The sequence below is a fragment of the Python bivittatus genome, unplaced genomic scaffold (assembly GCF_059951505.1).
Source record: "Python bivittatus isolate LINGU-HERP-01145 unplaced genomic scaffold, Pbiv_v1 ctg000700_np1212, whole genome shotgun sequence".
Taxonomy (NCBI): Eukaryota; Metazoa; Chordata; class Lepidosauria; order Squamata; family Pythonidae; genus Python; species Python bivittatus.
In genome coordinates this window covers 42944949-42963706 of record NW_028277098.1, presented here as the reverse complement: position 1 = coordinate 42963706, position 18758 = coordinate 42944949, and the positions used below count along the sequence as shown (strand labels likewise).

At 41.0% G+C, this 18758-nt stretch overlaps 1 protein-coding gene across 1 annotated transcript; it reads right to left on the bottom strand.

The window, feature by feature from the left end:
• Nucleotides 1–1000: 1000 nt before the first annotated feature.
• Nucleotides 1001–18232, bottom strand: DHCR24 (24-dehydrocholesterol reductase). The gene is made up of 9 exons (XM_007428202.4): nucleotides 17511–18232; nucleotides 7676–7831; nucleotides 7084–7189; nucleotides 6746–6864; nucleotides 6395–6658; nucleotides 5487–5630; nucleotides 2577–2774; nucleotides 2156–2334; nucleotides 1001–1859 (listed from the first exon to the last, which is right to left on the bottom strand). Exons 1-9 carry the CDS (start codon nucleotides 17739–17741, stop codon nucleotides 1706–1708), a joined length of 1551 nt encoding a protein of 516 aa, XP_007428264.1. The 5' UTR covers nucleotides 17742–18232; the 3' UTR covers nucleotides 1001–1705.
• Between the last annotated feature and the right edge of the window lie 526 nt (nucleotides 18233–18758).

The window sequence follows — 18758 nt, the reverse complement described above, 5'->3', positions numbered from 1 at the left end:
TCATGTCAAAGTGTTAAGTACAAATAATTAATTCTTTGCTAGAATTGTATAGCATATCTTAGTCTTTGGGTCCAATTTTGGTTAATATTGGTGTAATTAAAACATACACGCAAAACTCAAATGAAAATCATTTAATCATTGACTGTTCTTGGGGTTAGCCAACTACCTATTGCTGTAATGTTAAATTATAGGAACAAATTTATACTGGAGATGCTGTTCTAGATGATCCATTATCACTCAAGTCAAAAAGCAGAGGAAGGATACGCAAAACGTTTTGAGTGTAAACCATTTCAAGTCCAAAATAAGAGTTGGGAGTGTTCCAAGTGCAGGACAACGTGAAACAAAACTCAGAATACTATTATCTATTCCAAGCAGCAGTGTTTCAGGTGTTTCAGTTACAGAAAACATCCAGATAATTAGAAAACTGATTTATCAATAGTGTGTATTAATCTGACGGTGAAAGCTCCAACCAGCACAGTCTTTAACACTAATGTTAAATGTTAGGTGGGAAGAGGGGGAAGAGGTTAGAGATCCTCCCCCCAAGTATTTTTCCAAGCATTTCTCACACTACTGAATTCTTGAAAATAAGGCCTAAAACAATCCAGGTTTCTCTCAGGTGATTTAAGGCACTAAACAGTCTCAGTAGAAGAAAATCATGACAAATCCTATTCTTTGAAGGTATTAGATGATGACAGTAATAATGGACACAGGAGTGGGGGAGGGGGAGTACTTGTTTCAAATCATGTTATTAATAATTAACCATCTACCATATAAATCTTCACCACCATTTACTATGAATTTCATGAACAAAATAAGCATAAAATGGGTAGACACAACAATGAATATAATACCTTTTGCTATTTGTATCAGATTAGTGACAGCTCTCTTTACTACTAAAACAGAAGTATACAACCTTGTACTTTTGAGAAATACATTATAAAACTGTTAATCCAGCAACCATAATCCAAGAGACACATCACTGGAAGACCACAGGGAGAAGGCAACAAAAGCAGTAACGTTTATAAACAAGGAAAAAAAAATTTTTTTTTCCAATCTTCTTCCTGGGGACATGCCTGTAACAATCTTTTTTTCCTGCAGCAAATAAACTTTGATGAAAACTGCCAAAGAAAAATGTCAACAAAATGAGAGACACAGAGGGAATAGTGAAGAACATACACTAATTGAAAAATAGTCTCCAATCCATGGTTTTCAAAGCGGTCAGACAGGTTATAATTATGACTTTATTGCAAGCTGACTTTTCAACCCTGGGCAAAGAAATTTGTCTGGTATAGGCAACTGTGACATTAGAAAGGCAGTCTTATTTGGCACAACTCTGGGAAAGAGCCTATCTTATATCTGTAGTAGCAGAGCTTGCATACATCTCCCACACATTTATCTATAGTAAGTTACTCTTCTGTTTTAAGGTTCTGATTTTACTATTCCCCTTCTACTAAATATATCAATCTATAGCTAAGCTATCATTAAACCACAGTGGTTAAAAATGGAAATTCCTAGAAAGAAGATTAAGAAGCGTACATGTTTTTAAGACAAATACTACTAGTTATATTTTCATACAAAGGCAGAAGTATTTCTTCTAAATTTCACATTTAGAATGAAGTCTCTGAAGTAGCAACAAGCTGTTTTTGTAAAAGGGCAGAAGACAGTTTTTATTTATTTTCCCAATGGCTTTGTGAGCAAGTTGGACTTAAAGTCTTGCAGCTTTGCAGACTTTATCATATACTTCTGGAAAAGCCTTATTACATTGAAGCTGTTGTCTCAGTTTGTGATACAGGGAGCCATCAAACATTTCCCAGAATTCCTCGCGGGTCATATAGCAGTCTGCATATAACATCTGAAAACTAAAGGAAATGAGAAACAGGTTTTAGAATTGTTACATGAGGCAACAGTGATCTTTGTCTGCAAAATAGGACAAGCCACTCGGTCAGAGCAGATGCCTTTAGCTCAAGTCTTGTTCTAGCATACCAACCAACCCTTTCACTCAGTTGTGTGTCCCAGCAAGCATGCTGTAGAACCAAAGCTGAACTACTGTACAGAATAGAAAACAGGAGCGCAAGCGTAGGACGCTAAGAATCCAACTGCTAGAGAGCTCTTGTACCACTAGAAAGAATTCTTTTTCCAGGGTTTAGATCCTTACCCATGAACATTCCTTACAAACTTTTCTAATTGTCTGGTGGATGCCATGGCTTCAAAGTGTTTTGTCTGGGGCATTCCATAGGCTCCTACATCTACATACAGCTCCTCTTCGTCTCCTTTGGGATGAACCATTCCAGGATTATGAGGCAATATGAACGGACACAGCCACAGAGGATAAACCTAGGGAAAGGAAGAGGAAAAAGATGCATTATTCTACTTGTTTTATGGAAGCTATTGTGTCCCTTCTGAATTCTACCATTGGCATACGGGGCTGCTTTACATATTCTTTGTTTATTTTTGTTCCTGCTTCATGTTTTTTTTTATTTCTGGGTTTTAGAGAAATGTTCTTCATGTGTTAAATATGAAACAAATCTTATTCCTGCTCCAATTATCTATCTTGGATTTAGGAAAGATGCTCTTACTTTAATGACACTGTGGAAGGTCTGAATACATTGTTCAAGATTCTTCATGGGAATCATCATGTCCTGTATCACGTGGTGCTGCTCATACAGATTTCTCAAGGTTTCGCCTTGAGTCAGCTTTAAAAGGGAGATTTTAGGGGGAACCATCCAGCCAAACAGATAGCGAAAAATAGGATGATTGCCAAAAGGAATGATATCCTGTAGGGGAAACAATATTAATAGTAAGAAAAGGGAAGATTTAAAATAGTTATAATTGCATAAATCAGCAAACTTATTTTAAAAAAATCTTCCATGACTAAGTGTATATATTAATTATATACAAATTATACAAATTAAAATTACAGTAAATATTAATGCTGTTAATTATAACAAATCCCACTCATTTCCCTAAAATTGTTCACCTAAGAGAAGCCTGGTAATAGATCACCAATTTTCTAATAGTGGCAATAACTAAAAAATTAAAAAAGAATACTTGGGATAAAACTGGAGTGAATTTTTGTGTAAAAGTTTTTTCAGGTACCAATGATTAATTGCTGGGCTGAGCAGGTGCTCACTAACACCCTCTTCCCCAATTTGTTTTGCTTTGTTCGGAAATAAAAGTGGTCAGTCAGGTGGAGTTTATGGAACTGATGATTAGAAAGCTATAGTTAGGAAAAGTGACTGGTTATTGTCTGATGCCATATTTAGGTATTATTTTTCTTGAAAACAATTGCCACTTAGAGATTATAATCCAAAATTGTCACAAGCAACTAGGAGGATGATAGAACACTGACATTCACAATGCAACTAACCTTGTCTAGAAACTTGGCAACATTTTCTTTATTTATCATTACCAGCAACTATTCCTGTCTTAAATTAACCAGTTTTCTGCTTGATGAGTTTGGCCTAGACTGAGAGTCGTAAGAATTCTTGCTAAGATGCTTAATGCAAAGGAGAAGAACCTGTGTTTCTTTAGTCTACAGTAAAATACTGGGTCACAAATAATTTTTACCTACCTTATAGGACAATCCCAGAAAATAATAGCAGGGAAGTCCATTTTTTTTTAATTAATTGGACCTTCTGTAATATTACTTCTTTGGATCTTAAGTAAGTGGATTTGTCATGGGTTTCATTTACCTTAGAATATTTCTTAACAGATGATTCAACTTAAGCAGTTGTTATTTACGCTCTTCAGTCTTTATGCCACTGTTGTTTCTGAAATTCCATATTTGTTAGAGGTTTTGGAAGAATCAGTTGTGACTTTTTAGCAAGTCACCCATTTTTATAGGAAATTGAAGGAATAGTTGAAATTGTTATCATTTATGTGAATTTCAGAATAACAAATATCCTTGTAACTCAATATAAAGTTCCTTTAAAAACTGTGAAATCAGGTAGGGTTTCATTAATATAACAGAAAAAACTGTTTCGTTTCAAAAAACGTTTAATGAGATTTGACTGCAATCAGCCTAATCCTTCAGATGTAGTTCAGGAGCTGGAATATTAATTTATGTGATTTGGGATTTTCTTTCAACTGCTGTAGTCTCAGCTGAAAACTACAGAATTGTCCTCATGACTTTAGATTAATGCTGTATGCCAAGAATGCATAAGTTCTTCTGGCTATTTGGAATCTATTAATGTATCAAGAGTTCTGGACTCCCTCTGCATATTAGGGAGAGTCAGATAGTATACAATCCTGGAATGAAGTCTACACTTGATTTATGGAAATGAGGGCCTGAGGTGTGTTGTCAGCATTTAAATTAGGTCTTTTTGGTTCAAGGGGAAAGAAAGAGGACTAAGCAATTTGGTCAAATCGCTTGTAATATAAGGCCTTTTTTCTTTTGAGTTTTAAAGTTAATTCAACTTGCAATCATACTTCTATGTAATAAAATAATAAAAAGCACCTCAATTGTGACTTCAAATAAAATTTGTCTAGAAGCCAAATATTCTAGCCTTTGAACTGATAAAAAGTTAACAGCTTCCCCCAGAGAGTTGAATGGTCCTGCTGCTTTTCTTTAAATGTGGTTTGAAGGCTGTAGGATGAGATGAGGGCTCCCTACGTGATGGTTCCATAGCTTGTTAAGAGGTACTTTGTTCTATCAGGAAGTCCATCTTTTTTGTTTTCCTGTTTGTGCTTGTTGCTTTATACCTTTGATTTTAGTTCTGTATGCTACTCTGCCACCCAGAGTTGCTGATGAATGGCTTTAGAAATGTGAATTATCAATCTATATACTTGTCAACACATACTGGAGTGTAATATTAAGATTTCAGAAAACCCTTTCACAGCTAATTGTGTGGTATAAGGACCAACAGTTAAAAAGAATACTAACATTTGTTTTAAAGATCTTCAGAAACTGATATCCCAGATTCTTGGTTAACAGTAAGTCTAGATGAAATGAGAATGCTAAGAAAAGAAATAGTACGACCAAACAATTTAGCCAACTAACATACCACACATGGCACGTATTTTAGGTTTGCTGTTTGTCTTGGAAGAGGAAAAAGAGAGGTATTAGGTATTAAGGGTGTGTGCGTCAAATAAAGCATTTGCTTAAAACTGTTTTGCAAAACAGCTTGGTCCCCTCACTTGGGTGAGGGTGAAGTGAAATAACAATGCTGTTTTACCTAGCTCTTCTTCAAAACCCATTTCAGACCTCTGCAAAATTTTCTCCCCCGTTGCTGTTCTTCTTACTGTTCTTATATACGTTCTTGTTTTTAAGTCTTGTCAGCCACCCAGAGTTTTTTTAAATTTATTTTTAAAAATTTTTGATTACAAAAAGAAGGATATATACGTGCCACCCAGAGTTATTTGATTAAGATGGGTGGCCATATAAATCTGCAGAATGAATGAACAAACAAGTATCCGTGGGATAGGCTGACAACAGAACCGGTGTTAAGTATCCATAGTACAATAAACTACAAGAACCAGATCCTTACCTGGAGCTCCCAGAAAAAGCTCCGCGTATGCCGATGATAATAATCTCTTGCTGGAATATATTCTGTTCCTGTGTTATTAGCTTTCAGGTAATTCTCCACATGCTTAAAAAACCATGGCTTGTAGTACTTCCCAATTCTATTGATCTTAATGTAAAGAATAGGAACATAATAAAAATGTAATTTTGCTGGATGATTTAGCGTCACAAAGTTATAGTTCAATGGAAGACATGTTTTAAAAATGTGGCAATTTTCTACTACTATTGACATAAAGCACCAAAAACACAAAACATTTTGTTTACCAACACATTTAATCCTACATGATTGTGTAGGATTAATACTGGCAATGTAGTTTCCACAAATGGTTATTATTCAGGATACCAAAACTGTACATTTGCACTAAATGCGGCTCGCTCAAAAGAATGCAGACACCAATTCAACAATCTTTAACAGGTATTGTAATTTTAACTGGTAGAGAGCTAAGAATGTTTTAATTCATTTAGCTAGGTTTTTCCAATTTGATGTCTGACAGCCACTTCTATTGTCCCTCTGCCAGCATAGATGTTGATTTGCTGGAGAAATTAGATCTAGCTATTTCACATACAGTTTTAAGAGCCACACCCCAGTCCTAAAGAACCCTTGGAATTATTATTCTGCATGAGACAATAGAAATAGAAACCCATACTGGCTGGGGAATTCTGGGAGTTGAAGTCCACACATCTTAAAGTTGCCAAGTTTGAGAAATACTGCTTTAGGGGGAGACACAATCTTTACAATAATATACTTTGACAGTATAAACGGACTCTAGTTTTTAGAAGAAGCAACCTTGCTTCTTCAACAGATGAAAGCCAATTTTTTCCTTCTTTCTCCTGTCCCCCTTCTACTGAACAAGGACAATAAAATCAGGTTACCTTTTCTTGCTCAGCTTCATTGGTCAAAACCCCAGTCATTATGACAGCCTCTTCCAAAGAATACACAATACCCTCTACAAAATGATTCTCTTTCTTTTCTGATTCTTCAGCAAATCTCTTGCAGATTGTTTTCAATCCTCTCACGGGCTCATAATGTAATTTCACATAGTTCTTAGCTGGGATCATTTTTATTTCTGCTGCAACCAGGAAGCCTAGTGTGCCACAAGACCAAGGTACTGCATAAAATAGATCTGAGTTCTCCTCCTGCAAAAAACGCACCAGGCTAAGTGGCAACCCAATATAAAACTGGCATAACTTCTTAAATTATAGCAAAGGAATATATTTTCTTACCGGGGTACATCTCACATGGCTGCCATCAGCAAGAACAAGCTCACAGGCCACACAGATATGCTGAAATAGTCCATAGATATGAGAGGAAGATTCAATGCCGGTCCCCATGAGCAAACCACCTGTGCAACAGACCATGAACAAGAATAAATTGAATTATTTGTACTTTATAAGTAATTTACAGAACAGTACTTCAGAACAAGAGAATGTACAGCAAGCAAAACAAAGGAAATCATATAGGCATGGAACTTGTTATTCCACATAATTCTCATATGTGGAATTATGTCTGACTGGTTTAAGAAAAGCAGTAGTCATGATTTTCATGTCCCAAGACCTCTCACCTACTGTAAGATCATCAAGTTCTGGTACCACAGGAATAGTCCAGCCCATGCGATTAAGGTATGCTGTTAATTGTCCCATTGAGACCAAAGGTTCCACACGAACAACCTACAACAGAACACGTTTTATAGCTTAGATGCCATCCATCAGCCTGCATAACAGCTCTTTCACTTGCACAACAACCTATACATTAATAGGATCTGAACTGGTAGTGATTGATCAGGAGTAGGATCTTGATGGCATAGAGGACAGCTTGATGAAAAATGTCAACCCAGTGTGCATGTTGTAAAAAAAAAAAAAGGCAAATTCCATACTTGGAATCACTAGGAAGGGAAATGAAAATAAAACTGTTGACTACAGCAATGCCCTTATGCAAATTACGGTGAAACCACACTTAGCAAATCATGTACAGTTTGGTCATTGCATCTTAAGGATTATTATAAAGCTAGAAAAGAGAGACCACCAGGAACTCCAGAGCTGGAAGTAATTGGGATGCTGAAAAAACATCCTGGAAGAAAGTGGTGACAAAAACTACATGGACTAGTTGTTGAGCTCAGCTCAAAAGCGATTTCATCTGGAAAATTTCAAACATACCTGTCTCTCAGTGTCTACATCTAAAATATCCATCAAGTTGATTGTGATGTTCTTCAAAGTCTTCTTGTACTTCCCAATACGAAGAGACATTGTGAGCCAGCCAGGACGGCCTGTGCACATATATGTTTTTTGGCCTTCTTTTTTCCATTCTTGAACCTATGAGAAAAGAATGGAATCACTTCCTTGTAAGGGCCAGCCTTAGGCTAAGGCCAAGTAGATACTAGTTTAGGGCACCAAAGCTTAGGGGGTGCCAAAGCTGTTCCTCCTTCTGAATTATTCTAAAAATGCAAATCTTTGCATTGGTGGGAGGTGGCACCATCAGTCAACGTGGGCTAGGGGCACCATATAACCTTAAGCCGACACTGTCCTCACATATATATTAATGAAACTGCTCCCAATTTTAGTTGTTAGCAAATAGCTTGCAAACTGAAAAGCTTAGTTCTGCTGCATCCTTACAGTATATAAAGTTTTCAGGAGAAACTTTTTCAGGGGAAACTTACTAGGTGAATGCCAAGTATATAGTACATACATAGGACTGCACTGTTTATTAGCTAAGAATCAGAACCTGGGCCAGACCAAGAGATAAGGGAGCCCAAAGCACTAGAATCTTATGTCAATGTTGATGTATAAATAATGTAAACTTGTTCCATATTAACTGTCAACATTGTTGAATTAACACATATTCTTCAATAACAGTGACTCTTCAAGAGAACCAAGAAATAATAAAGTGAATAATTAATTATTATTATATAACTGTTATTAGAAACAGCAGCAGATTTGGATAGATGGGCTTCACTCATATTGAGTATCTGAGGAAAAAATAAGAACTGAAAATCAATGTTTTGCCATGGATAATTTCTATTACATGAGACGTTCATGTAAATATTCCTAATTGTCTTCATTTAAAACTATACCATATCATAAAGCACAATTTCCTTCTTTGGTTAATGGCTATCAACAGGCTCTTTGACAAAAGTGTTAGATTTATTGAAAAGAATGGGATGGGGTTGCAAGAATTCCAGTACCGAAGCTATTATCCATTTACAGCTAATTTATCACATGCATCTTGTGGTGGAGATTATATGCTTTTTTTCCTAATGGGCTTTATGATCTGGCAAGGAGATTATTCTTTTCACTCAGAATGAAGAAGCGTGCAGCTATTTTATATCATGGGTCTCCTGTATCTTTATCATTCTGGGAACAAACCAGAGCTATCCATGGGAAGGAGAAGGAGCAGGGCTTCAATTGCATAGTCTTGGTCACAATCTTGACTTTTTTTAACCTCCCTTGCAGATGCCCCCTGGAACCAACTATCATAGCTCTTTTGGAATGAATATAGTTAGCAACCCTTGTAAGTTGGAGAGTGTACAGAATCTACCTCTCAGGTGGATCCAAAGAAGGAACCGCAAGAGAAAGCACCAGCCCATCTTCAGCTGCTACGCAAGCGCCCCCCCCAGCCCCCAAATCTGTTTCCCAGCAAAACAGGGCTGTAAGATAGCAACATACTATGGACATTCGGCTCATCTCCCTGCCTGGCTTTCTCCAGTTGCTCTCTGTGTCATGCAGTGAGAGCTGTTTTTTAACTGGAGCACTTGACTTTCCTATTATGCTCCATTTGACCTTGTCTTCACCATCACTTTTATACACTTTGCTTATCTTACCACAAAAATGCATTTGTAAGAACTAAATCTCACAGCCTGTCAGGTTTAGCCCAAAGAACTCCAAGAGACAATGCAAATTCAGTTCTGCTGTGTTTATTAGCTACAACCTAGACAGAAATCTCCCCAGACTGAAACCTAGCTCCCAAGCCAGCCAGCCACAACACCGTGAATTCCTCAGGGAGGTGCCAGCCTCATCCTCTTGAACTTCATATGCTCCTCCGGTGAACTAAGAACACGCTTATCTCCCTGAGCCTGACCTTCATAATTCCATTCCATAACACAGCCCTTCCCAAAGGCACACAACTGTTTCATGTGTTCTTTTTTAACTCAAAACCCTCTACTGCTGGTACCCCTCATTCCTGACTGCTTCTGGGCTGATTGCACCATGCTATGCATATCCAGATCATCCACTGCCCCATCGCTTCATCTGTGGTCACTCTAACAATTAGCACTATTCTCCCCATACCCTGTCTTGCAATGCCTCTTAATACTAGTCAAGAGGGTCATGCTGTCTCTGTCCTTGCCTTCTCCAGCACACTCCAAAACTCCCCCCCTCCTCTGCCCACCTCATTCCGATTTGGCTGGGAAGCACTCTCAATAACGAGAGGGATCCTGTCCAATCCATGGGACAGCTTGTTTGGATCAGACCTGGCACCCAGTTTGGATTGGCTGATGGAGCGAAGACCAGAAAAAGGGACGAGGGTGAGCCGAACTGTGACTGGCAACACAGTTAGCTCAAGTGTTTCTGAACAGCGGGGGGGGGGGGGATTTCTCCACCCATCTCTTCAGTATCAGTTCCAGAAGAGCAGCCTCTCTGTCTCAGTCTGTTATGGCACAGTTTGGTGACGAAGCGCAAACTTCGGATTCCAGGCTTTGCTATTGGCTGCGCCTCTCATCAGCAATAGCTGTTTGTGGTCTCTTCGTGCTAATAAAAGTATAAGGTTTCAGGATGCTTTGCATGGATTTTTTTTTTTTTTGGTCTTTCATAAAAACTTTGTCACTGTGAATATCTTTCTTCAACAATTACTTATAACCACTCCCTTCACCCTGAAACATGGAAATTAAAAAAACAAACTATATTGTAGAAGCCAGAGTTTCAATGAGCTTGAAAATTCAATTGGCATGCCTGGATTAAAAGAGTTGCACTGGAAAGGCAACCTCGAAGGTACTCAAATTCTTTCGCTTTCCCTCACTGTGGTTTGGTGGTTGATACTCTTTTTTGGAATGTGCCTTCAAGGAAACAACTTTTGTCTTTTTGTTTTATTTCTGTTTGTGAGATTCATGGGAATGTATACTCACATGGCATATAAGTATGAATGTATAAAGAAATGTCTTTTGTCATCACTGTCCTCACCTCATTGAAGAAAAAAATATGGAGAGAGGCAAAAAACTTACTTTAAAATATCTTCTGCCCTACTCTTCACATCTGTTTTCAGTAACTAATCCTAGCATATCTTCTAACTTACAAGTAACAAGATAATGTTTATTATGTTGACTGATCTAAATGCCCTTGTTTCAAAAGAACAGCCTCTGAAACTTGCAGTTGAAGCTGTTGTAAATCCAGAGGATGAGTTTTCCAAGTTAGCAAAATTTGTGAGAAAACAAGGAAATTGTCCCAGGTTGTCTAGTTCATTTAAAACCACTGATTCTATAGGTGCTGCAAAGGAACATAATATCAAATCCTGTAAGAAGCTTTGGAACCCAAGACTTCATTACTGGTCCCTGAAAGTTTGTATCAGGATTTGGAGATTTCCTGCATGGAGAATAGTAAGCACTGAGATTTTGGAAAACACCACAGATGTTTTGATTGCATGGATCTGACGAAATACGCAAGGGTACAACATTCCTGATGTGAAGACACATACAGAAACTACTCTGCAGATATTACATGGTTGGGAGGAATGCTGATGTCCACACCCTAACAAGGTGTGGTGCCCATAAAATGGCTGTACTGTTCTTACATTACTATGTGTTCCCAGTGATTATTTAGTATGGTTTTTAATTGTTTCAATGTTTTGTATTGTTTGTGTGGCTGTTTTATTTTTTATTTTTTTGGTACAGTGGTACCTCAGGTTACGAACTTAATTTGTTCCGTGACTCTGGTCACAGCCTGAATCGGTCGCAACCCGAAGCAAATTTCCCCATAAGGTTCAATGTAATTACTGTTAATCTGTTCTGGCGTGGAGGACAGGGAGGCAGCTATTGCTTGGAGGGAGAGTCCCCCTCCCTACGACCACATGTCAGGGGCGGAAAATGGCCGCGGACCACGTGTCAGGGGCGGAAAAATGGCTGCAGACCACGTGTCAGGGGCGGAAAATGGCTGCGGACCACATGTCAGGGGCGGAAAAATGGCCGCGGACCATGTGTCAGGGGCGGAAAAATGGCCGCGGACCGTGTCACGGGAGGGACGATGGCTGCGGATCCGGTTTGTAACCCGAGGCGGAGTTTGCAAACCGAGGTAAATTTTTGCGGCCAGAGCTGGTCGTAACCCGAAAAGTTCGTTAACAGAGGCGTTCGTAACCCGAGGTACCACTGTACTGTTTATGTTTTAATTATTAGCCACCCAGAGTCATGAATGTGAGATGGGTGGCTATAGAAATTGAATAAATAAATAAAAAATAAATAAATAAATAAAAATTAGCTCCCGGGTATTTTGTTAAAAATAGGCTGCAGTTGAAAGGAGAGACTCCATTCCAGCTTTGCAAAGGCACAGGAGAATCCCCTCCAGTATTGAAATTCAGGCAGGACAGGTCTTTTAAATAATGTACAATGGTTTCTGCACGCACCTTTGGTGAACTCTATTGTCTTCTTTTACTACATCCAACCCTTTCCTTATTAACACTTGCAAAATTTTAGACTAAGAGCAAGAGCCATAAAATGAGTCCTCAAGTAAGATCTAAATGAAAAGCTTTACTGAGGTGATTGGATTTGGAAACAGCAGCAGGATATGATAAACATAAATACTGAATTATAGATTGTTCCAATATCTCATCATTCTGATAGATGGTTAGTCTACTTCTCTCAAATTCAATATCAAGAAAATAAGTTTTGAAGGACGCAGACACACAGAGATAGTATAACATATTCTTCAGTGTTCATTTAAATAGGAAGGTTCAAATGGGCACAGAATTTATTTGCTAATGACTTCTGTTGATCTTGCTCTTAGGCAACATCTGAATTTTGAAGTACAGTCGAACCTCGGGTTATGAACGCTTCTGTTAATGAACTTTTTGGGTTACGACCAGCTCCGGCCGCAAAATTTTGCTTCGGTTTGCGAACTCCGCCTCGGGGTACGAACAGGATACGCGGCCATTTTCCCTCCCGTGACACGATCCGCAGCCATTTTTCTGCCCCTGACCTGTGGTCCGCGGCCATTTTCCCGCCCCTGACACGTGGTCCGCGGCCATTTTCCCACCCCTGACACGTGGTCCGCGGCCATTTTCCCGCCCCTGACACGTGGTCCGTGGCCATTTTCCCACCCCTGACACGTGGTCCGCGGCCATTTTTCCGCCCCTGACACGTGGTCTGCGGCCATTTTTCCGCCCCTGACACGTGGTCTGCAGCCATTTTCTGCCCGACACGTGGTCGTAGGGAGGGGGACTCTCCCTCCAAGCAATAGCCGCCTCCCTGTCTTCCACGCCAGAATGGATTAACGGTAATTACATTGAACCTTATGGGGAAATTTGCTTCGGGTTGCGACCAATTCGGGTCGCGACCAGAGTCACGGAACGAATTAAGTTCGTAAACCGAGGTTCCACTGTATATTGAAATCTTATGCCTGGTTTTGACAATTAGCAAAAGAATTCCTTTGGCAAACATGAAAGGTGCACCGTTGGAAGAGGTACTACCTGTTTTCTTACGGAACTGATGGAGAACAAGGAGTTACACCATGTATATGAGATATGAGATTATAACCTGTTATTATCATAGGAGGCATAAAGATTGAATGAGATAGTGAAGAAGTATAATGTACTCCTTTCATTGATTTTGACAACTAGCAAAATAATACTTGACAGCTGCTGATAACAGTGTCCTAAAAATTACACGTGGAATACAATGGATGCTTGTGGGTTAAATTAGGTTGGTTTCAACAATCTTTGCAGCTTCAGCCTTACCCCCTCACTTGTGCTCAGGTATGAGAAAAGCTTGTTCTCCTCAGAAAAGATGCAAAATTAGAAAAGGAATGATATACTCTATCTCAACCTACTTGGTGTGGCAGTGGAGACAGAGGAAGGAACTTGGCAGACTTTTTCTATTCCACATAGTTTTATAAAACCATTTCAACAATCCACAGATCCTCCACTTTCAGACTTTACTAAACTTCCAAAGAAGCAGAGTAAACACATCTTATTTCAACAAGCTTGCCTTCTACAATAGGTCAACTCTGCCTCTTACTTGGAAGACAAACATTCTTGCTATCAGTCTGACTCAAAGTCCAGTACACCTTCCATACCCTGCCATTCTTGCTCTTTGCAACTTAGTTTGCTCTTTGCTGCCATGTTGATTATGATTAAAAGCTCATTTGGACAATAGTGCTGCGTTTCAGCCTTCTACATATAGCAATCCAGTTTGGACTAGTGCTTAAGGCACCAGGCTAGACAGCAGGAGACTGTGAGTTGTAGGCCCGCCTTCGGCATGAAAGCGGCTGGGTGACTTTGGGCCGGTCACTCTCTCTCAGCCCAACTCACCTCACAGGGTTGCTGTTGTGGGGAAAATAGGAGGAAGAAGGAGTATTAGGTATGTTCACTGCCTTAAGTTATTTATAAAAATAATAAAGGCAGGATATTTTTTTTTTTAAAAAAAACTGCTAAATTATAGTCTCTGGGGTGGATCTGGAAATAACTTAGCCATCTGATGGTGCATTTGCAGGACAGATGTATAAAAGGACTTCCTACCTCAAAATGTTTCAGCAATTGGATAGATAAGAGAGCATAAACATTGGTTAAATCAACTTTATTTGATGTAGGGTCCTCCATTTATGCTATATGGAAAACGAGTATGATTTACAGAATTATCAGGCACCCAATTGGACTGCACCTGGAAGTTGTGTCTGTGACATCTAGTGGGCATCTAAGTTGTTTAAAATTGTTTCTATACTAGGACAATGTTTTGAGAACTCCAGAACTATCTTATAATTCTATAAGATAGAATTAACTTTCTATAAGTTGTCAGGAACCAGTTCCAAACTGGCTCTGGAGAAAGCAGATAACTTAGAGAAAAGCCTATGAATTCTTCCTCAGCCAATTATATAGTTGCTTTTAATTGTCTTCAATATATAAGCCAATCTTTTCCAATTTATTATCTTTTAGCACTCTATCCATTTATTGCATTTGTATCCTGTCTGAACCTTTAAATTTGATGTCATATTAGTCTGAGTAGTCTGCTAGTTTTCTTTGCTCATTCATTTCTGCATAATTTAATGATCTGGTTTTAGTTTGTCAAACACAGCAAACGTAATATGGTAAATATCCAGAACACACAGATAGTTTGCTCATCATGCCAGAAGGCAGCACTTAGCATTCCAGGCAATATACCAAATGTCAGCACATGATTTGAAAGGTAACCCCACAGTACTTATGTCAACACTTAGCTGATCTTGCATGCAGGCATGCCAACTGCATTTTTAAGCCTAAGGAAATAATACAGGTAGTCCTCAACTTACAACCACATTTATGCCGCTAAGTGATGTGATTGTAAACTGAGACATCATGTGACCGCATCACTTAGCGACAGCAATCCCGGCACTCCCCATTGCCATCATTAAGCAAATTCCACTGGTCATTAGCCAAGGACCACCACCCCATCCTAGCCATACAGGCTTGGTCCCTCCCAGCCTTGAACCTCAGTAACATAAGGGACTGCCTCCAGCTCCCCCTACCCACCTATCTCCTTCCCCATTTCTGCCATTTTGGCTGCCCTGCACCCTGCCTTGCAGGGTGGTAAGCAGCCCCAGAGCTGCGTGGCTCTAGGGCTGCTTGCCACGCTGCGGCTGAGGGGCTTCTTGACCCTCCTTCCCCCTTTGCTTGCTTGCACACACCATGCCCTCCTGCCCTCCTTCGCTCACTTGCACCAGCGCCCTCCTTCCCACCTTTGCTTGCTTGCATGTATCACGTGCTCTTTCCCTCCCTTGCATGCACACGCTGCCCCATCCTTCCCTCCTTCACTTGCTTGAGGACTCTCCACGGGTGCTTCCAGGCGCTGAAGGTCTCTCCAGAGGCACTTCTGGTGCATGCTCTGCAGCTTCCAATGTGAGCTGCAAAGCATGCGCTGGAAGAGCCCCTGGAGAGTCCTTCAGTGGAGAGTCCTCCAGAGCTCATGTTGGAAGCTGCTGGCCTTTCGTGAGGCTCTCTTCTTCCTCCTGCAAAGCCTCAGAGCTGCAGTGCAGTGCAAAGGAGGTGCAGTGTGTGTGAGTGAGTGAAGGGGGAAGGAATGTGTGGTGCATGCAAGTGTGTGAAAAAGGAAGGCCAGGGTGGGTGGGGGAGACTTACCTGAGCTACTTGCAACTTCCCCTGCCGGCTTCCCCATTGACTTTGCTTGTGGGAAGCCAGAAGGGAAAGGTTGAAAATGGCAATCATGTGATAACAAAGTGCTTGGCAACTGGCTGTAAGTGTGAACGGGTTGCCAACTGTCCGGATCGTGATCACATGACGTGGGGGCGCTGCAACGGCCATAACTTCAGGGACCAGTCCTAAGTCAATTTTTTTCAGCACCATAGTAACTTTGAAGTCACTGAACGAATGATGGTAGCTCAAGGCTACCTGTACTTCATGTTTTCCATACCATTTATTTGTTTTATGATAAAGAGACTGCATATAATTAAATATGCTGCTTGCGTATATCTATATCAATTGCGTATTGATATAAATCTCAATGAGCAATTTGTATAGAAATGAAACCCTAAAATAAGCATTTCAATATTAGGTTATAACAATAGTTTATTAGCCTGTGAATAGGCAAAACTTGTAAAAGCTTTCTATTTTATAGCCTGAAAGTAACACACAGTCACTACAGATGGCAGTGTCCATCTTCTGCATACAGAAAATTCTAGACCCGGTCTTTGGCACCTCCACTTTTTTAAAAGAGTCAATAATAAATAATGTGAGAGACCATTGGTGAAGATCCCCGCCAGCTGCTCTTCTCAGAAGAGATCCCACACTGTAAATTCACCCCACTCAATCCTCCAGATCCAGAATAGTTTTAAGGGAAAAAACAGGGCTGAATGTTGCTGGAAATGCAAATGTAAAAATACTACCTTTGTCAAGACATTATAGAGAATAACGCCTGGCATGACTGATCGGGGGAAACACTGCATAGCTTGATTTCACATTCACCTGCCTGTTTTCTCATGGAGGCACTTAGCCTGGTAGCCATAGGCAACATGGAACTCCATGCAGGTGAATGCACCAAAGCATAGCTAAGTGAGTGGGCTTGCAGGAGCAGCACATTCTTAGTATTTGTTGCAGGACCTAAGAAGATTGCCAGCAAAGAGGAATTCCCTCCTCCATACCAGCCCAATAAATCACCCATCCATTCCCTGCAGCTCCAACCTACCACCACATTTTTTTCAAAAAGTTATGGGAAAACTGGGGTGGGGGGGGTTGTGTGGCTGACACAACCACCAGTCTGTAAGAGCTTGGCCTTAAATATTTGTGCTTCTCTTATGTCGTTCTCAGAACAAAGTGTCAAGGGCAAAATGGATTTGGCACAGATAACACGGTGCAAACAGGCAACTATGCCAATTGGCACTAGCTTCTTCTAGCATCCTTCCTTGTACTTCCAACTTAGCACTGCATTGCTAAAACTGCCAAGCTGCCAATGAAAAAAGCAAAAAATACATACAAGATAAAGTCAAGCACAACTTCATGTTTTTCTTCTTGTATCAACAAGTTTTTTTAATAATAATGGGTGTAAAATCAAAATAAAAGAAAACCATAAAAAGAAGAGAACTCTCATCAAACAGATTTGTTTTTGTTGAATAGTTCAAGTGAGCTAGACAATGCAATCAGGAACTGTGAGAGGAATGACTGTCATGCCTGCAGTATTTTTCCGTATTTAACCGAGAAGGGATACAAAAACACCCTCAAACTTATTAAGATCACAGAATAAATGGCACCTTCAGATTCTGGATCTGAAACAACTTTTTTTTCCAACCAAGTAGTTCTGCAGGTCCTTACCTGTTTCTGGATGTTTCGAACCCGCAGGTCATGCTGGCGAGGAGCACAGTGCAGCTTCTGCACCACCCAGGCGCGGAGCTGGTAGTAAATGTCGAAAAGTACAGAAAGGGGCAACAGGAAGAGGCACACGAAAATCCAGCGGTGATGGACTAACACATATTCAATGCCCCTATAGCGAGCCCATAGCAAGAACAGCAGAAGCCCAATCCCTAGAGACAGCAGCGGCCCCATCTTCAGCCTCTCCGCGAGTTCGCCGATTTCACTTCTCTCTTAGACTGGGCTGCAAGATCGCTTCCCGCTATGTACACCCCGCTCCCCCTTCACGTGATCCGTCCGCACTTTCAACAATCTGCACCCTTCTCTCCCGGGCCCACCCTTCTCCAGCCGCTTCCTATGTCTTGCAACCAAGAGCTGCGCCTTTGAAGGAGAGCTCCAGCTTTTTCTACTATGCTCTCTCTGGCCACCGATGCATAGCCCGTGGCCTCCCTTTATATGTTCTGCTGAAGTGCATTCATAAGGTCATAGTAAGGCGCTCCCTTGCCCACTTCCAAGCACCACGCGTCGTACCCTCTCGTTCCACTCAAGAACGCCAAAGTCTATTCCTGGCGGACCTTCTCTCCTGATTTCCTCTCGGACTGCTCCCCCATAGGCGGCCCCCCTCCCCTTCCTCACGTAGCCGAGCGGATCACTGACACTCCCGGATCGCGCCCATCCGGCACTAACCTTTCAGAACGCCGGCAAGCCACCTCCCCGCTACACCGCCCCCCCCCCGCCTCGCACAAATCTCTCTGGGTTGGCTGAGCGGTGAGGAGAGGGATACTGTCCAACCAATGGGAAACCGCCGTTTGGATCGGATCAGGCGCCGAGCTGTGGGATTGGCTGAGGGAGCTAGGGCCGCTTGAAGGGACGAGGGGGAACCAAACTGGAGACCGGGGCTTCGGAACGGCAGAAGCGTGAATTAGCACGAAGAATGGCCTCTTTGTCGTCCGCGCCCTCGGAACGGATTTGCAAAACGTGTTCTGTGTGGAAGGAGGGCTCAGCTTCGCGAGGCACCCACATGGGACGTGGCCTCTGAGCATGAGCAGGTGTTTGGTGGGGATGTGGGCAAGAGGATCTCTTGGCGGGGTCGAATTCGATTTGGCCCGAGCTAGGAAGAGAAACTTGCTTTCCCGCCCGGCTGGAAGCGCGGAGTCCGGATTAGAACCTCCGCTCGGGAGAAGGGGACAGAAATGAATTGACCTTTACCAT